Source organism: Callorhinus ursinus, unplaced genomic scaffold (genome assembly GCF_003265705.2).
Source record: "Callorhinus ursinus isolate GAN/ISIS: 27379988/994484 unplaced genomic scaffold, GSC_fseal_2.0 scaffold13, whole genome shotgun sequence".
Lineage (NCBI taxonomy): Eukaryota > Metazoa > Chordata > Mammalia > Carnivora > Otariidae > Callorhinus > Callorhinus ursinus.
The window spans coordinates 33077666-33095662 of record NW_027397075.1 but is presented as its reverse complement, the minus strand read 5'-3'; the positions used below and the strand labels follow the sequence as shown (position 1 = coordinate 33095662).

The 17997-nt window shown below is 40.4% G+C and overlaps 1 protein-coding gene across 1 annotated transcript; it reads right to left on the bottom strand.

Moving 5' to 3' along the window:
• Window positions 1–685: 685 nt before the first annotated feature.
• On the bottom strand, window positions 686–11653 carry CACYBP (calcyclin binding protein). The gene is made up of 6 exons (XM_025877974.2): window positions 11404–11653; window positions 7420–7639; window positions 3973–4069; window positions 3622–3721; window positions 2297–2394; window positions 686–1268 (listed from the first exon to the last, which is right to left on the bottom strand). The coding sequence occupies exons 1-6, from the start codon at window positions 11422–11424 to the stop codon at window positions 1112–1114; spliced, it is 693 nt and encodes a 230-aa protein (XP_025733759.1). The 5' UTR covers window positions 11425–11653; the 3' UTR covers window positions 686–1111.
• Between the last annotated feature and the right edge of the window lie 6344 nt (window positions 11654–17997).

Genomic DNA, 17997 nt, shown 5'->3' with positions numbered 1-17997 from the left:
GGAGTCCCGGGTTCGAGTCCCGCATCGGGCTCCCTGCTCAGCAGGGAGTCTGCTTCTCCCTCTGACCCTCTTCCCTCTCGTGCTATCTCTCATTCTCTCTCTCTCTCAGATGAATAAATAAAATCTTTTAAAAAAATAAATAAATAAAACCCTTCCAATTTTTACCCTACCACTTTTACCAGATTCTCCTATTCTAGTAGTTTTGGTTAATCCTCTTGAATTTTTCCTATGTGTGTTTGATCGCTTTCTCTTATCAATTGACAAATACAAATGGAGATCACAGGCACCTTGCTCTTAACTGGATTTTTAGGGGGAGTAATTCTAAAAGAAATCCTCCCTTTTAATAAAAAGCCTTTCCTGGCATACTCCTGGATAGACAGAACTATTCCATTGAACAAAAATCTAATCAACTTTATTGAACATAAGAATAGATAGATTTTTATTTATTTTTGCTTTATGGTTATTGCTTTTGAAAATCATCTGATCCATGGTAACTTACTAATTGGTACTATAGAAAGATGTTTTCCTTTTCTTGTCAAGTTTAGATTTAGTTTTTATTTCTGAGCATTTAAATCTAGAGAGAGAAGTATTTGTGATTGGATTAGTAGAGTAGGCCATGGTAATGTGTGGTATATGTATTAAGCTCACAGAAAACTATGGCAACCTTGAAGCACACAGGTACGAATTTGCATTTTATGCAAAAATTCAGGTTTTATTTTTACTTATTCTTACAATTGTGGGAGCTGGTATCAGGAACTTAGAGGCAAAAACAACTTTTGTTTTCTACATCTTAGCTGAACAAAAATACACACAATGTGGCATTATCATTAGGCAAGACTTGCTTTTTTACATTTCACACAAGAATACCATATTATCCTTTTTTGAACAAAATGCCCAGATTACTAAGGAAACGATCTTTGGAGGAAGTGTTTAATAAGCATATTTTATTTAAATAAATCCTCCAGGAGGAAATGGGAGAATTCACTGCCTTTACTTAGAAGGCGGCTATGTAAGCAGTTATCTGTCAAATTTATCTGTGCAGCTCACCAACATTTCCTCATTGGAAACATCAATATTTCCACATTGCAGTTCCCAAAATGACTTTAAAGTCTTAAAATTCTGTGTCTCCTTTTGCTTGCTTCTCTCTTGATTCCACCCAGGCTTTATTAATGGTTCGCTTCATGTCATCATCTCCGTCTTCATAAATTTTCTTTAGAACATTCATCAGTCCCTCACTAGGATCTGTTTCAGTGTCATAGGAGGGCTTTCTGTGAAAAAGAAAACAATTCTAAGTGATCCCATTTACTGATATGGTCCTCAATATAATCAATGCCTCTAGTTCAACTGATGTCCAAGCAGGGCCAATTAACTTTATATTCTTCACTTATCTCATTCAGTGCCAGATCGCGTAACTGGGCACTGAGGATACAACAAGAGGAAGACATGGTCCTGTGCTCAAGTAATTTGTTCTAGATTTAAAATCAAATCAGATACATATAGTTCCTAACTCTAGCCAAGTGCACCCCTGGCTACGGAAGAAGGAAGGCTGAACAACTCAATGTAGGGCATGGCCAGTGCAGGACATTTCAGGCAGAGGAACAGTATGACCTAGAACGGAAGTATCTCTAAATAAACACTTTTCAGAATAGCCGTTAAGTAGGATAAAAATACTCTCTTTCACTCTGCACCAATGACAGTGAAACTAATTACATATGAGAAACTTCTGTGGAATTCAAAACGTTGATCCTAGGTATCTGGACCTCTCTTGAGACTAATGGAATCTCTGGGAATGGACACAGAATCTGTATAGAAGCAGCACAAGTGGGGCAGCACCCGGGTGGCTCAGTCAGTTAAGCATCCAACTCTTGGTTTTGGTTTCAGCTCAGGTCATGATCTCAGGGTGGAGATGGAGCCCCATGTGAGTCTCCACGCTGGGCGTGGAGCCTGCTTGGGATTCTCTCTCCACACTCTGTCCCCCCACCACCCCCTCCCTCATGCAAGCTCACTTGCTCTCTCAAGGGGGGAAAAAAAAAGCACCACTGGCCCAGGGTTAAGAACCAATACAAAAAAGCCAACCAAAACTCAAGCCCTCCGTGAAAAGCAACTTGCTGGATCTGTGCCCGCCTTAAATACACTGACAGTAGAAAGGATACAAGATGATGACTGGGTTACTCAGTGGACATTAAGAGGTCAAATTACAGATTATACAACTCTTACCCATAACAGCAAAGTGTTAAAAATCTACAATCCCAGCAAAGAATACATTTAATTCTTAAAGAAATGAAAGTAAACTTACTCTTTCTCTTTGCATTCTTTTTCAACCTGCGTCAGGTAGTCCCAACGTGTGTTTTCTGCTTTCTTTCTACATAAGATAAGAACTGTATCTGTCTTGACCTGGAAGAAAAGCAGGAAAACAAGTACAACTTACAGCACATGGAGATAAGCATGGTTATTTGGAAAACATTTATGCAATCAAGTTACTATTATGTGTAAAACCGGTTTTAGGTAGTACTAATACTTGACAAATAGGACTCATGAAAGAGAAAGACCGTACACAAGTAAAACTGGAATACCTTCAAATATAAAGACAAAAACCAAGACAAAGAAGGTGTTAATGGGGTTTGTTCATTAGGAAAGGCCTCTGTGAGGTGAAATCTGAGCTGTGGCCCAAGATCCAGAAGAAACGGCACAGCAAGGAGAAAGGCTGTAAAACGGGATGATTTTGGTGTATCTGACTTAAAAAGGAAAAAAGTGGTAGGATTTTGGTGATTGAAGGACAGAGTAATACAGTAAGGCAGAAATCAAAATAATAACTTTCAACAGTGATCCATATAATTCCTAGGATTCTTCTGAGTATTTATGAGATTAATGGATAAAGAAGCAGTGAGACACAAGCTAATTAATAAGTTATATTCTAATACTGCCTTTAAACTGCTATAGAACTATGTAAACACAGATGGCAGAATGGCACATCTATGTACCAGATGTATTAAACCTTATTTAAGTAGAAAAGAGATTATCTGAGTTAGTGAAAAGTGTGAATAATAGTTTAAAAGGCCATTTATTTTTATAGATTTTACTACTTCTAGTTTGGCTAAGTGTTTAATTAAGCCCTCTAATATATCAAAAATTAAGCACTTTATATTTATTTCATTTCAGTATATAATTTCAACTTTGTAAGATAAACTATTCCATTGTACAAAGGAGGAAACTTGAGACATAGAATGACTGAGCTGCCAAAAAGTCACACCTAGTAAGTGGCAAAACTGGCATGAAAACTCAGTCTCACTCTTAACCAATTTTAAAGGTTTATTCCCTTCTTGATTTTAATGCACTATTCTTATAATAATCTATTCTTCTAGAGGCAAGAGTTGACACAAGACCAGATAGTTACTATTTTAGGTCTCTGGCGCAGCTACTTAATTCTGCCATTACAGTGCAATCACAGGCCCAGACAACACATAAACAAGTGAGCACAGGCGTGTTCCAATAATATAGCCATTAGGCTATAGTTTGCTGATCCCTGTTACAGAGGATAAATTAATTCTAGTTCCTCTCAATTCTAAATCAACCAGGTTCAACTTAATGAGGTTTCACAATATGACAAAAAAGTAAACTTACTTTTTTTGAACTGCCTTCCACAGAGATGGGTTTTAAGAGATTGTTCACAATCATGGAGTAACTCTTCCCATTTAGATTCTTTACCAAAAGATCAAATGACCTATAATACAATAGTGAATACATTATCTTTCTGGCTCTATGAGAGGTGCTTTACAGCTCTTGTGGAAAAAAGCCACCAGTTTTATTTTAGGATGTACATTTGGCCATCCCTGGTGATAAGATTAACCTCTTCAAAGCAGGTGTAAAGGAAAATTCTAAATTTAAGCAGGTTTAGAAACTGAAAAGAAGAGAACCAGTAATAAAGCAATCTCTGACTTAATGATCACTATATTTTCCATCGTGAGAACTCACCTCTCTGTGAAATGCACCTGCACGTTCTCGGTGGGGACCTGATGAACTCCAGTTAAGGTAATATAGATTTTCACAAACTTATCTGACTGATCCCATCCTAGTAACAACAAAAAAGGGACATGAGTAAAGTCTCATACACTCTCTAGAACAGCAAATGCATATGGCTCCTAAAACTGGAGGAAACTAAATTCTAGAATAGAAACATGGGAAAAATTAAAATATAAGAAACTTTCTAGATGGAGAAATTGAGCTTCATAGCAGTTAAGTAATCTACAAAGTTAGGCATCTAGCTAGTGGTAAAACTTCGATTCAAATCCAAGTTTACTGAACACAAAGCCCATGGTTTTTTTTATTCCTTAGAATAAGGAATATGATCATTAAACTCATTCTTAAGAGTAGCCCATTTTCTGAAGGGGGATAAATTGGAGGGGGAGATGAACCATGAGAGACTATGGACTCTGGGAAACAAACTGAGGGTTCTAGAGGGGTGGGGGATAGGTTAGCCTGGTGATGGTATTAAAGAGGGCACGTCTTGAATGGAGCACTGGGTGTTATATGCAAACAATGAATCATGGAACACTGTATCAAAAACTAATGATGTACTGTATGGTGATTAACAAAACATAAAAAAAAGAGTAGCCCATTTTTCTAACACCACACACACAAACTCAAAATGGATGAAAATGTGAGACATGAAACCATAAGCTCCTAGAAGAGAACATCCACAACAATGTCTCTGGCACTGGCCATAGCAACATTTTTCTAGATGCGGCTCCTGAGGCAAGGGAAACCAAAGCAAAAACAGTATGACTATACTAAATTAAAAAGCTGCACATAAAAGGATCACCAATAAAATGAAAAGGCAACCTAGTGAATGGGAGAAGATATTTGCAAATGATCTGGTAAGGGGTTAATATTGCAAAATACAGAAAGAACTTGCATACAACTCAGCACCAAAAGCCCCCAAATGATCAAATTAAAAAATGGGCAGAGGACCTGAATAGACATTTCCCCAAAGAGGACATACAGTTAGCCAACAGACACATGAAAAGATGCTCAACATCACTAATCATCAGGGAAATACCAATCAAAACAATGAGATGTCACCTTACATATGTCAAAATGGCTAGAATTAAAAAACAAAACCCCAAAAACATGAAATAACAAATGTGGGTATGGATGTGGAGAAAAAGGAACCCTTGTACACTGTTGGTGGGAATGTAAATTGGTACAGCCAGTGTGGAAAACAGTATGGAAGTTGCTCGAAAATTCAAAATAGATATACCATTATGATTCAGTAATTCCACTACTGGGTATTTACTCATGAAAAACAAAAACACTAACTTTAAAAGATACATGTACCCCTACAGCATTATTTATAATAGCCAAGAGACGGAAGCAACCTAAGTGTCTGTCAACAGATAAATAGATAAAGATGTAGTATATATGACATGGAATTATTACTCAGCCATAAAAAAGATCTTGCTATCCACAACAGCATGGGTGGACCTAGAGAGTATTATGCTAAGTGAAGTAAGTCAAATAGCATATGATTTCATTTATATGTTGAATCTAAAAAACCAACAAAAGCAGAAATAGACCCATAAACACTGAGAACAAAACAATGGTTGCCGGGGTTAAGAGGAGGAGATAGGCACAGTGGTAAAGGGGAGTGGGAGGTACAGGCTTCCACTTATGGAATGAATAAATTTGGGAGAATAAAAGGTGCAGCACAGGGAATACAGATGATACTGTAATAGCATTGTACGTGACACCTGCGGTGAGCACAGCCTAACAGAGGTGCTGGATCACTGTGCTGTACACCTGAAACGTATGTCTCATTGTGGGTCACCTATACTCAGATTAAAAGAGCAGCTCATTTTCTTTTTGTGGAAATTTTGTCCTGTATCTAAATATCAATAATTCACTACTAAACTGGATTTCTAAACATCAGTATTATCTAATTTCATAATCATTTCTACTTCTCTAAAACAGTTCAAAGGCAATCACTGCTTTCTCAATTACCTTCACTGATACAGTAAAATACAGAGTCCTGATGAATTCTGTCAACTAAAAACATACAAGCTTCACATAAAAAGTGAATAAAATGTAAATAAAAATGAATAATGAATATTGTATATATAGGCTCTCTGTATATCCTTGACTGTTCCTTACTTATAGTCCTATAGAAAAGAAGTGTAGTGTTAATAAAAAAAAAAAAAAAAGACATCCTAAAAGGTTCTGCAGACCTTCATCTGGTTTCTTCCCATTCATATGATCCAGCCTCCACATTGAGAACAGTTTCTCCCTTAACACAAATCAAGGTTGCTGGGTATATGCCATAATCCTACAAGCTCAGACCAGCTTTCTTTGGTCAAATAAGTACACAGCATATCTCCTTATTGTACTATACTACATCTCTCTTTTTAGAAAAAAGATTTTATTTATTTGAGAGACAGAGAGCACACACAAGAGGGGGGAGGGTCAGAGGGAGAAGCAGACTTCCTGCTGATCGGGGAAGCCCAATGCAGGACTGGATCCTGGGACTCTGGGATCATGACCTGAGCCGAAGGCAGTCACTTACCCAAATGCGCCACCCAGGTGCCCACTATACTACATCTCTTAAGCACAACACACACTGCTTTTCATTATGACAATATGGAAAATACATGCTGCCTTTCATGGCTCTATGCATGTCCTCTGCTCACTCGATCCCCCCTCCTTTTCTTACATTTGCCAAACTCATCCTTCAAACTCAAATGTCTAAGTCTCCATTACATCAGCTGTATTCCCACAAAACTTCACAAACCTCTATTCACTTCATTCGAGCAAATATTAAGTAATTACTATGTGCTAGATACTGGGAGCACAAAGAAAAATGACTGTCCCTCCCCTCAAGAGAGCTCATCAGATTCAAGTTGCACTGTTCCAAAATGATCTACTGAGAGAAAATGGTATCATTACGTTATGGTATTAGTTGTATGTCTGTGTCCTAACCACACCATGAGCAAGGATTGGGTCTTGGTCCCTGTGTATCCACAAGCCCAAGCACAACAGTGGCATAGATTAGGCACTCAGAAATGTTTCTCGAATTTGCCTAGATTCCTTTCCTTAGATAATACTGGTGGTTGTTTGGCAAAATAAAATGCAAAACAGGATTAAAACAAGAAGCTGTATTCCTTATATGCTGAACATATTTCAGAATAGGTTCATTCTTGTTGCTACTCATTACAGAAAATCATCTTGCTCTTGTTGATAGCTTTTAAATCTATTCTTTCCTTTTTCATTTCTTCCAAAGCATCTTAATAAATAACAATAGGTCTTCTCTTTAAACTACCAAAAACAAACGCTAGGACTATTTTAAAAATTGACTTTGTTAATGGGTCACTACTCACGAATAAGTTCCTGGGAGGCAGAAAGAACCGGATGTAGGATAGGGAGTCATACCGTAATTACTGATTTTCACTGTATATCCTGTTGTAATGGGAGCAACCACAGCAGCTGGCTTTTCACTGTCAAGAAGTTCTGCTTTTCTCTGTGATTTCTGCTGCATCTTGTTCTTGATTTCTGTCTCAATCTTGGATTTTTCAGCTGTAAGGGCATCACGTACTCTTTTTCTAGTGGCTTTTTCCAGCAGCACCTTCACCTCTTCTAAATCTTTCTGTAGCTGTGTTAAAATAGAAGGAAGTTAGCTATGATAAATAAAATAATAGCTGGATATTGTGCCTGTTGGTCATTTCAGTCTACTGAAGAGCTAAGAATTAAGAGATTCATTTAAATTTTCTAGGGTTGGGTCGCAACCTGAGATTCTTTTCTCCAGCCTATTGAACTGTAAATAACTGAAGCTTCCTTTTTTTTTTAAGGAAAACTTAATCTTAAACTAACAGTAATTAATCAAGCCTAAATTTTCCAGTTTGGTAGCTGCCTTTGTTTTAGAACAGTTTATTGACAAGATAATACTGTTGTGATTCATAAAGTTCGATGGAGGAATCTCAAGAAAAATTTATGGATTTCCTTATAACATCTGTTCCTAGTCATCAGGTATTAGGAATTTTAAAAATCTTAAAATAAAAAAGATGAGTGAATACACGATGAACATGGTGAAATCCTACAGCAATTTTAGTGAGGCAGTCTACTTTCTGTGATTGTTCCTCACTGGTTCCTACCCCAAATACTACACATTAAAAAGTTTGCATTTTTAAGAGATAAAAAAAATAAAGACATTTCTGCTTTTAAGAAAAAGTCTTGTTCTGAATCTCCAGGTTAACACTGCAGTCAAAAGTCTGGGTCTTGGTTGCACCATAGAGGAGAAAAACCTAGGAAAACAATCCAAAATGAGACACAGTCCTGGATCACTGAAAAAACCACCTGTTCTTTTCTCCTCAAGCCAATACATTGCCTACCAGTGTCTATTTCTACTTTCTAGAGAAAGGGCCAGCATTTTATGAAGTTCAAGAGTTAAAGACACTATTAGATAATTATAATTAATCAGCTTAAAACCTTTTCCCCATTATCCTCTGACATACTGCAAATGCGTAAGATCCTTACAAACAAGGGTTTCATTTTTCTTAAAATAAATTTACATTCTGACTTGATAATAGCGATTTGACATTATATACTACAGCCTCAGAGCATATAAAGAACCTCAATATAAAAATCTTTAAATGCTTGATAACTCAGTATAATGTCCAAGTAGAATTTTAAAGTCTTTGTTTCTTAAGTCTTACAAAATGTAATAACAGAAAAACAAATGCTTTTTACCCTAAGTCTTCCATTATCTCATTTAACTCTGCCGCCCTCATTTCACTTATCAGTAACTACTAGGATGTTAAATAAAGTCCAATGGTGGTAGTCTCCTGTCTTATCTACTCCCCTCACCGCCAAAACTCATACTGCTAAGACAAAGAATCCTGCAATTTCATCTTTTGAGCACAGAACCAAGATGCTTTCATTCAAAGCAGTATCTTATTATGATCTTAAAAATTCAGATTCTAATACCAATATGATAAAAATATTGAAATGTAAAACCAGTATATTTGTTCCTAAGGATTCAGTTAACAACTACAAAAAATAAAAAATATATCAAGTCTTAAACAAGATGTTTTATTTCTTGACTGGATAGGAATCCTTTTTCTAGCAGGCTTCTTAACTGTGAGAATTAAGCAAGGGATTCTCAGGCCTCTTTACAGCCAGTTTTGGCTCTCTCATACTACAAAAGGAAGGGAGCCACTCTAGTCTGAAGCAACCTTCCAATAGGCCTGTTTTTAATTCCACAGTTCTATTATTTGCAGACCTGAAACCAGTAAAATTGATCCCTCTGGTACTTTTCCTGCACACATACTTGAAGATGTCACAGATAAAGCAGTTTCTTATCTAATTTACCTTAGCATTCATTTGTTTTCCTTACACAACATCACACATCCCTTTTATCCCCACCCATAAAACACATTCAAGCTTTTTCCTGAGTTCTTCACCAGGAAGCACTGAAACCAAAGTGCCTCAAAATGAGCAAAGGACTTGAACACAGCCATCAAGCACATGAAAAGATGCTCAACAATCTTAGTCATTTAGGAAATGCACATCAAGATCACAATAGGATGCCACTTCACACCCACTAGGATGGCTAACAACCCCCCCCCCCCCGCCTGCCCAAATAACAAGTGTTAAGAGGGTGGGCAGATTTTGGTACCTTCATATGTAACTTATGGGAATGTAAAGTGGTGCAGCCACTTTGAAAAGAGTTCACAGGCTCCTACAATTCCACTCCTGGGTACGTACCTCACAGAATTGAAAATACATGTCCACATAAGAAGCTGTACACAGTATTCATCGGGGCACAGTTCGTAATAGCCAAAAATCAATCATCTAAATGTCCATCAACTGATAAAGGAGAAACAAAATGTGGTATATCCACATAATGGAATATTATTCGGCCATAAAAAGGAACACATGCCACACCATGGATGAACCAGAGATTATGTTAAGTGAAAAGAGCCAAAAGCAAAAGGCCACATTCTGTAAGATTCCATTTACATGAAATGTCCAGAATACGTAAATCTATAGAGACAAATTAATTAGTGGTTGCTGGAGGGAGCGGAAGTAGGAAGGGACTGCTTAACAGACACTTAATAGGTCTCTTTTGGGGATGATGAAAATGTGGAATTACATAGTAGTGATAGTTGTGCAACACTAAATGTACTAAAAATAGACACTTTAAAATGGCTAGTGAATTTTATATCAAACAAAAACAACCTCTGAAGTGTCCCTAAGAGTGTATTTTAAAATACCTCAACTGAGAAAAACCCCTTATTTTGAAGAGGATTAATAACTGAGCTATCCACATGTGTGACTGTGAAGTCACTGCAGAGATTCTTTCCTCAGGGCACACGGAAACCCAAGGCCTATCTTTAACACGTAACATAAACCTGGGGCGAGGTATCCAGTATAATACACACATACCCCCCCAACACACACATTTTCTTCATTTAAGGATGTTTCCAAGTCAAGTATGAGATTTCTTGGACTTGCTCATATTGAGGAAGAGATCTCCAGAACACAAATCTAGTTAATACTCAACACTTTACTGTGAATAACACTATCATGTACTGACATCCTACTTAGGCCAGGAAAAGAGCAATGCAAATATTATTATTCTCATTTTGTAACTGTGCAAACTAAGTCTTCAAAAAAGTTAAGCCCGCCCCTGGTTCAGAGTTCATTGATCTTGAAAGAGAAAAAGGCTATTTCCCACCTTTAGTTACAACTTTCCAATTTATTTTTAAAACGCATCTAGCAGGTTGCTGTTTGCCAAGCACTGTTTTCAACATTTAGAACTACTAGCTGGTCTTTCTAACTCTACGAAATGAATACTACTGTGGCACAGAGACGCCCAATAACTTGCGCAAAGTAACCCAGCTACTCATGTGCACTGAGAAAACAGGACTAGGAGAAGTCAAGGGCTGGGAGCAAAGACTTCTCACCTTCCAACCGCCTTCTACGGTGGAATGACCCTCGGTTTTTGCAATCAGCATTAAAGAAGCTTCACCTTCCCGGGCTCGTCTAGCAGGGGCCGACGGAGCCTGAGGAAAACGTGAAGGTGACCAGCTCGCCCAGGTCCACCGCGGGCACTACCTGCAGCCGGGGGCCGCGACACTGCCCCGAGCACCCAGCCCGCGGGGCAGGGACCACCGGCAAGACCATCGACAACTTTCCCGGGGCAACGGAGGCCGGAAGCCGGGGGAAGCCGCTGCAGGTGGGCGGCTGGGCCGCCTAGGCGAAGGTCGGGGACCCGACGACGCAGGAGGGAGCCAGGGAGGCGGCCACCGGGCACCCTCGGCTCGGGATACAGGGCGGGGGTCGGGCGCGAGTACGGGGCGACGGCGCTCAAAGCCCCGCACGGCCGAAGTGAGGAAGATGAAGCCGGACCCTTACCTCTTCCAAAGCTGAAGCCATGGTCGGACTGATCAGGCAAGGCCCGAGCTGCAGACACGCAGGGGGGAACAACAGGAAACACCGCACCGAACGCGCTTACCCCGACGCAGGCCCCACCCGCACGAGTCACAGCGCCCCAAGCCTGCGCGCACACCCGACCCGGCGCGAGACCCAGCCCGCCTCCCGCACGCGGCGCCTCTGGAACCTTCGCGAGTCCGTCGCCGCCGCCGCACCCCCCAACCCCCCTGCGCGCGCGCCTCCCGCCTCCCGCCTCGCTTAGCCCCGCCCCGCCGAGCCTGGCCCCGCCCCGTCCGCCGAGCCTCTTAGCAACGCTCAACTCTCGCGAGCAAACCAGCAGCTCGAGAAGAGTAACGCCTCTTCCTCCCCGCCCGGGCAACTGTACGTCTTATACTTTGACCTCGCGTGTCCCGGCTGCGCAGTCGCAGCTCAGAACCGCTGTCTTGACGTACCTTAACCCATCCCCGGAAATAACGTACTGGTCTTCGGGGCCCAAATCGGAAGTTGACTAGAGAGTTGGCTGATTCCGTCTCATCTAGGGCACCGGGTCGGCTAGGCAGCCATCTTACCTAAAGCTAATTTGTGAGCGTCTGTGAGAAAAGGACCAGAGAGGGGGAGAAGGGGCAGCCTTTTTGTGCCAAAACAGGAAAGAATGGAGACGGTTAGCGTAGAGGATCCTGAAAGGAATAGTTCGATTTTTCAGTGGGTTCTGACGTTCTGGAGACGTCACCGCGATTTAGCATCTGCGGTGTGGTGGCGTCATCACGGAGCGCCACGGGAGGTGGGGTTCTGGCCACGTGACGGGACCCAGTAGCGCTGCCAGGGGTTAAAGCTTCTAGTGCCAGGCTCCCCAGTCTTCGGCCGCAATTGTAGCTCCCCCTTTTGTTCTTCGACTGTTGAATTGCTTCTACGGTACCTTCGTCCTCTTCACCGAACATTCTGCAACTCTCTAATTCTAACCCAGGTTTGAATTGGTTCTGAGACTGTTAACCTGAGAAAATGTAGGCTGAGTTTTCCCGGGATTACATTATGTTCCTCCTCTGTTCAGATTTTAGCCTTGGGCACCCTTAAAACGTCTGCAACAGGATTGGGAATAAACAGTAATCTCTGGGAAGTCAAATAACCCTCACTCAGCTTTATATATCGCCCAAGGCAACGATTAGAAGTCTGAGAAGGAAAAACGCTACTAGAAAAATGCAGGCTGGCCATTGTCATGGTGAAGAAGCTTCTGGAGTGTAGTACAAAAATAGACAAACTGCAATTACTTACAAGATGCATGAATCTCACAGATCTGACGTTAAGGGAAAGAAGCCAGATAAGAGTTTACATCGTTTGGTTTTATTTAAATGAAGTGTAAAACCAGCAAAAGTCATTAGTTATGGTGTTAAAAATCAGGATAGTCTTTCCTTGGACGGGGAGGACAATGACAGAACCACGAGGAGGCTCTTGAGGTTCATATAATGTCTTATGTCTTGATTTGGATATTGGTTGCAGGTATGTTCCCTTTGTAGAAATTTCATGGAGCTATACACTGGAGTGCAATTTTTTTGTATGTTACACTTAGCTAAAAGTTATATTTAAGTAGGAGGGAATTATCCCAAGAAGATTAAATGTTACACTGATACATTACAATTGTCAAAATTGATAGAATGAACTCCTAAGATCTGTGCATTTTGTTGTATGTTAATTATTCCTGTTTCTTAAAAAGTGTCCAGCCCAAAGCCTGGAATTATTTATACTTAATTATAAATAAGAACAAATAGCCCATTGCACTGCGGGAAAGGTTGACCTAAAGCAGTGATTTTTCTAATTTGCTTGATTATGCACCTGAGGCAACTCTCCCTACTGCCAGATAGCCTAAATAGAGGTTTGATGTATCTATGTATGTATTTATTTATTTTTATTACTGGTCTTTTTTTAAACTTTAAATTCAAATTAACATACAGTGTAGTATTGGTTTCAGGAGTAAAATTTTGTGAGTCATCACTTACATATAATACCCAATGCCCATCCCAACAAGTGCCCTCCTTACCATCACCCATTTTATACCATCCAGTAACCCTAGGTTTGTTCTCTATAGATAAGAATCTCATGATTTGCTTTCCTCTCTCTTTTTATCTTATTTTTCTTTCCCTTCCCCCTATGTTCACGTTTTGTTTCTTAAATTCCACATAAGAATGAAATCATATGGTATTTGCTTTTCTCTGACTTATTTCGCTTAGCATAATATACTCTTAATTCCATCCACATTGTTGCAAATGACAAGATTTCATTCTTTTTGATGGCTGCATAATATTCCTTTGTATATATGAACCACATCTTTATTCATTCATCAGTTGATGGACTTCTGGGCTCTTTCCACAGTTTGGCTATTGTGGACATTGCTGCTACAAACATTGGGGTGCAGGTGCCCCTTCGGATCACTACATTTTTATCTTTGGGGTAAATATCCAGTAGTGCAATTGCTTGTTCGTAGGGTAGTTCTCTTTTTAACTAAAGTTAGAAGATTTTAAGTACCATCTATTATCCGGTGACTCCCAAATCAGTGTCTTCAGCAACACCTCTCCTCTGAGCTCTGGACTCTGTCTCTACTTGGATGTCTGAGAAGTACATCCAATTTAGCTTGTCTGAGAAGTACATCCAATTTAGCTTATCTGAAAAAAAACAAAAACACGCACACACACACAACAAAAATCTCCTCCCAGTCATCTTCACACCTCAAATCAGTTTCTCCAATTATTCTCCCACTCTGAATGGTTACCTCCTGCTCCTAATTGCTCAGGCCAAGGAATCACTTGAGCCTTCAATCTCAGGTCCTACCTCCCATCCTATAGAAAGACTTACTGTCATCTACAAAATACGTGGATAATCAAACCACTTCTCACAACCTCCACTGCTACCACTGAAGACCAAGCATAATTATTTTATCTGGATTTCTAGCCTCTTAACTGGCTTCCCCCCACTCCAACCCCGTGCCTTTACAGTTAGTTTTCCACAGAGCAGCCAGAGTAATCTTTTCAAATCATTATATCCCTTTGGTAAACAACCTCCCAATAGCTTCCTGTTGGGCTTAGACTAAGCGCAAACTCCTTACCATGACCTAACATATACTACATGATCTTATCTCACCTTTATGATGAGTATCATGTCTCATCTCATAGAACTCTTCTCTCACTGCTCCTCCCTCTCCCTGGTTTAAACACTGGCATGTTATACTTGAATCTACAGAGTTTGCCCTCACCTCAAAGTCTGTACTCTGTGCTTTTCTCTCTGAAGTGCTTTTCCTCCAGACCATCACGTAGATCATCGCGTAGATGTTCATTTTACTCAGGTCTCTCAAAAGTAACCCTAAGAGCTGCTCTTCCCAGCTGTATTAGGTTTCGATCAGGGAAGCAGAATCAGTAGCAGATACTTATTGCAAGGAATTAACCTATGCAATTGTTAGAACTGGCTAAGCAAGTCCAAAATCCTTAGGCCACACAAGCAAAAATGGATTATAGGCAGGCTGGGCACCATGAGAACAGGTTGAAGCTTTGATCCACAGAAGTCAGGGAAGGAAGAATTCCATTCTTCTCTCAAGTAAATCTCAGCCCTGCATTAAGACCTTCCAACTGACTCAATTAGCCCCACCCAGATTATCCCAGATAATCTCCCTCAAAGCTAAATGATTAAGAGCTTTAATTACTATGTGCACAATACACAGCAACACTTACTTTTTGGCTGAATCGTGGGGGAGTGTAGGCTAGCCAAGTTTACATATCAAAAACCATCCTATCAACCTCATCCCCATCACTCATCATTTCTCTCCACCCTCTTACCCTGTTTTTCTTCATAGTACTTATTAATACCTGCAATTTATTAGTCTTCCCAATAGTCACTCTCAATTGGCGGCAATTGTGGACATTTTGCTTACTCCTTCCTCCCAGACATTTGGCAAGACATTTTTGGTTGTCACAACTGGTGAAATACTACTAATATCTAGTGGGGAGAGGCCAGGGATGCTACTAAATATCCTACAGTATGCACTACAGCCCCCACAAGAAAGAACTCTTTGGCCCAAAATGTCAGTAGTTTTCTCTGAGTTTGAGAAAAATTCCATGCTAGAGTTAAAACTTCTGAGGTAGGATCTTTTTGTTCACCTCATTTCTAGCACTTAGAGACTGGTGCGGTAGGCAGTCAGTAAATTTGCTTGAATTAATTTAATAGACCTGGCAATCTGCATTTTATTTTCATTTTTGTCATTTAAATACTACAATTTCTATTTGGTGAGCCCGTGCTAAAGCCTGAACTTCCTTGCAAATTTTCCTTGCAAGTAAACTTTTAAAAGATTTTGTTCTGTCTCCCTTTGACAGTAATAAAAGATTTTGTTACAGTAGAATTTCAAAAAGGTGAAATCAAAAATCCCTCGCAAATATAAAAGGAACATGTGACAAATATTTTATTCAATTCAATGAGGGAACCAGTAAGATGTCAAAACTGTTATCAAAGTGTATTTGCATAATGGATCCTTAGAGGCAATTTATTTCTATTTTTTTAAAGATTTTATTTGAGAGAGAGTGGGGAGTGGGGCAGAGGGAGAGCATCTCAAGCATGAGCATGGAGCCTGAAACAGGGCTTGATCTCACAACCCTGAGATCATGACCTGAGCCGAAACCAATAGTTGAATGCTCAACAGACTGAACCACCCGGGCACTCCCTAAGTGCCTGCACTTTATTTTTTTTTTAAGATTTTATTTATTTATTTGAGCAAGAGAGAATGAGAGCACGAGAGGGAAGAGGGTCAGAGGGAGAAGCAGACTCCCCGCTGAGCAGGGACCCCGATGTGGGACTCAATCCCAGGACTCCAGGACCATGACCTGAGCCGAAGGCAGTTGCTTAACCAACTGAGCCACCCAGGCACCCATGCCTGCACTTTAATAATGGAATGTTAGTGTATGGTTGCAAAGTTAGATACAAACTGGCTAATGTCCTACCAGGGTAATAAGCCATATATAACCTTTGGAGTATCCATTCCACTGAAAAGAAAGTAAGGATTTGCATCCCTACTGGACATAAATCTACAACTTAACATGTAACTTCACTAAGTCTAGGACCTTTAATCAGTAGTGAACAGTGAATTTCATTTACTGTTCATGTTAAGAACATTCATGACTTCTAACTACCAAATTCAGTATTTTTTGGAATAATTTTGCTATTTTACTTTTTACATAAAATTTCTCATTTTTTTTAAGATTTTATTTGAGAGAATGAGAGAGAGAGAGAGAGAGAGAGCGCACATGGTGGGGGGGAGAGTGAGAGGGAGAAGCAGACTCCCCGCTGAGCAGGGAGCCTGATGCGGGACTCGATCCCGGGACTCCAGGATCATGACCTGAGCCAAAGGCAGTCGCTTAACCAACTGAGCCACCCAGGCGCCCCAAAATTTCTCATTTTTTAAAATACCACATGGGTCAGGGGCTCCGGGCTGTCTCAGTTGGAAGAGCATGCAACTCTTGATCTCGGGTAGTGAATTTGAGCTCCATATTGGCTGTAGAGATGACTAAAAAACAAACAAACAGAAAAACATTAAAAAAAATAAAAAAATACCACATGGCCCAAACAGAAGAGGTCTGTGGTCTGGGTTTGAACCACAAACTGTAATTCTACAATCTCTGTTTAATATTCTTAATACATGCTGAATTGTAAGAGGAGCTGACTAATCTCTTGGATTTCACTTAGGTTCCATGGACTCCCAGAACAAAATGCAAATTGGGATTCTCTGTACTCTGCCTCCACTTCCGAGAACTCCTCTGGAGTTCGGCTTGAGTTATGCTATCACCCACTGTGCTGTACTTTGAAAGACTTGTAGCAACTACCTCATCCAGGATTAGCCAGTTCGATTTTTGCGAGACTTTGGAATTGGCACCTGGAGACGCCAGTCCATCTCTGCCGGTCACTTGAAGAATAAACATGTGAACTTGGTAGTTGTGCACTTAGAAGCAGGAAAGCTTGTTTTCGGAGGGAGAAGCAGCAGTAGATAAGTATTACCTGGCGAGACGAGCAGAAGCGAGATTAAGAAACAGTTGCTTAAGTTCCTGATGGCATTCCAGTCCTTGTCCCCGTGCCTCTTCAGGCCCCACTGTTTGGCCTTTATGAAATGAATACACCTATTCCTTTTTTTTTTAAGATTTTATTTTTATTTGACAGAGAGAGACACAGCGAGAGCGGGAACACAAGCAGGGGGAGTGGGAGAGGGAGAAGCAGGCTTCCCGCTGAGCAGGGAGCCCGATGCGGGGCTCGATCCCAGGACCCGGGGATCACGACCAGAGCTGAAGGCAGACGCTTAATGACTGAGCCACCCTGGCGCCCCACACCTATTCCTTTTAATTAATTGCCTTATTATTATTAAACTAGCTGTTAGTGTCTGGTACGTACAACCAAGGAATCTCTAGTATATAGAGAAGAGGGCCCTTGGCAATGCTGCGTGCACAGGATCTTTCTGCAGGGGATAGCCTGCAGCAAACTCCTGGCATATTCTTTCTTTCTAAATGGACTGGAGTCTTAAGGTCCATTAAGAAGTGTTACATAGGGGCACCTGGG

What these genes read in the sequence shown, in the direction of transcription:
- CACYBP (XM_025877974.2), bottom strand. Translation starts at nt 11,424, where the DNA reads ATGGCTTCAGCTTTGGAAGAG. An exon ending in TGGCTTCAGCTTTGGAAGAG is followed by an intron (nt 7,640 to 11,403) that starts GTAAGGGTCCGG and finishes ATTTTAACACAG; the next exon opens with CTACAGAAAGATTTAGAAGA. An exon ending in TGGAAGGCAGTTCAAAAAAA is followed by an intron (nt 2,395 to 3,621) that starts GTAAGTTTACTT and finishes CTTTTCTTCCAG; the next exon opens with GTCAAGACAGATACAGTTCT.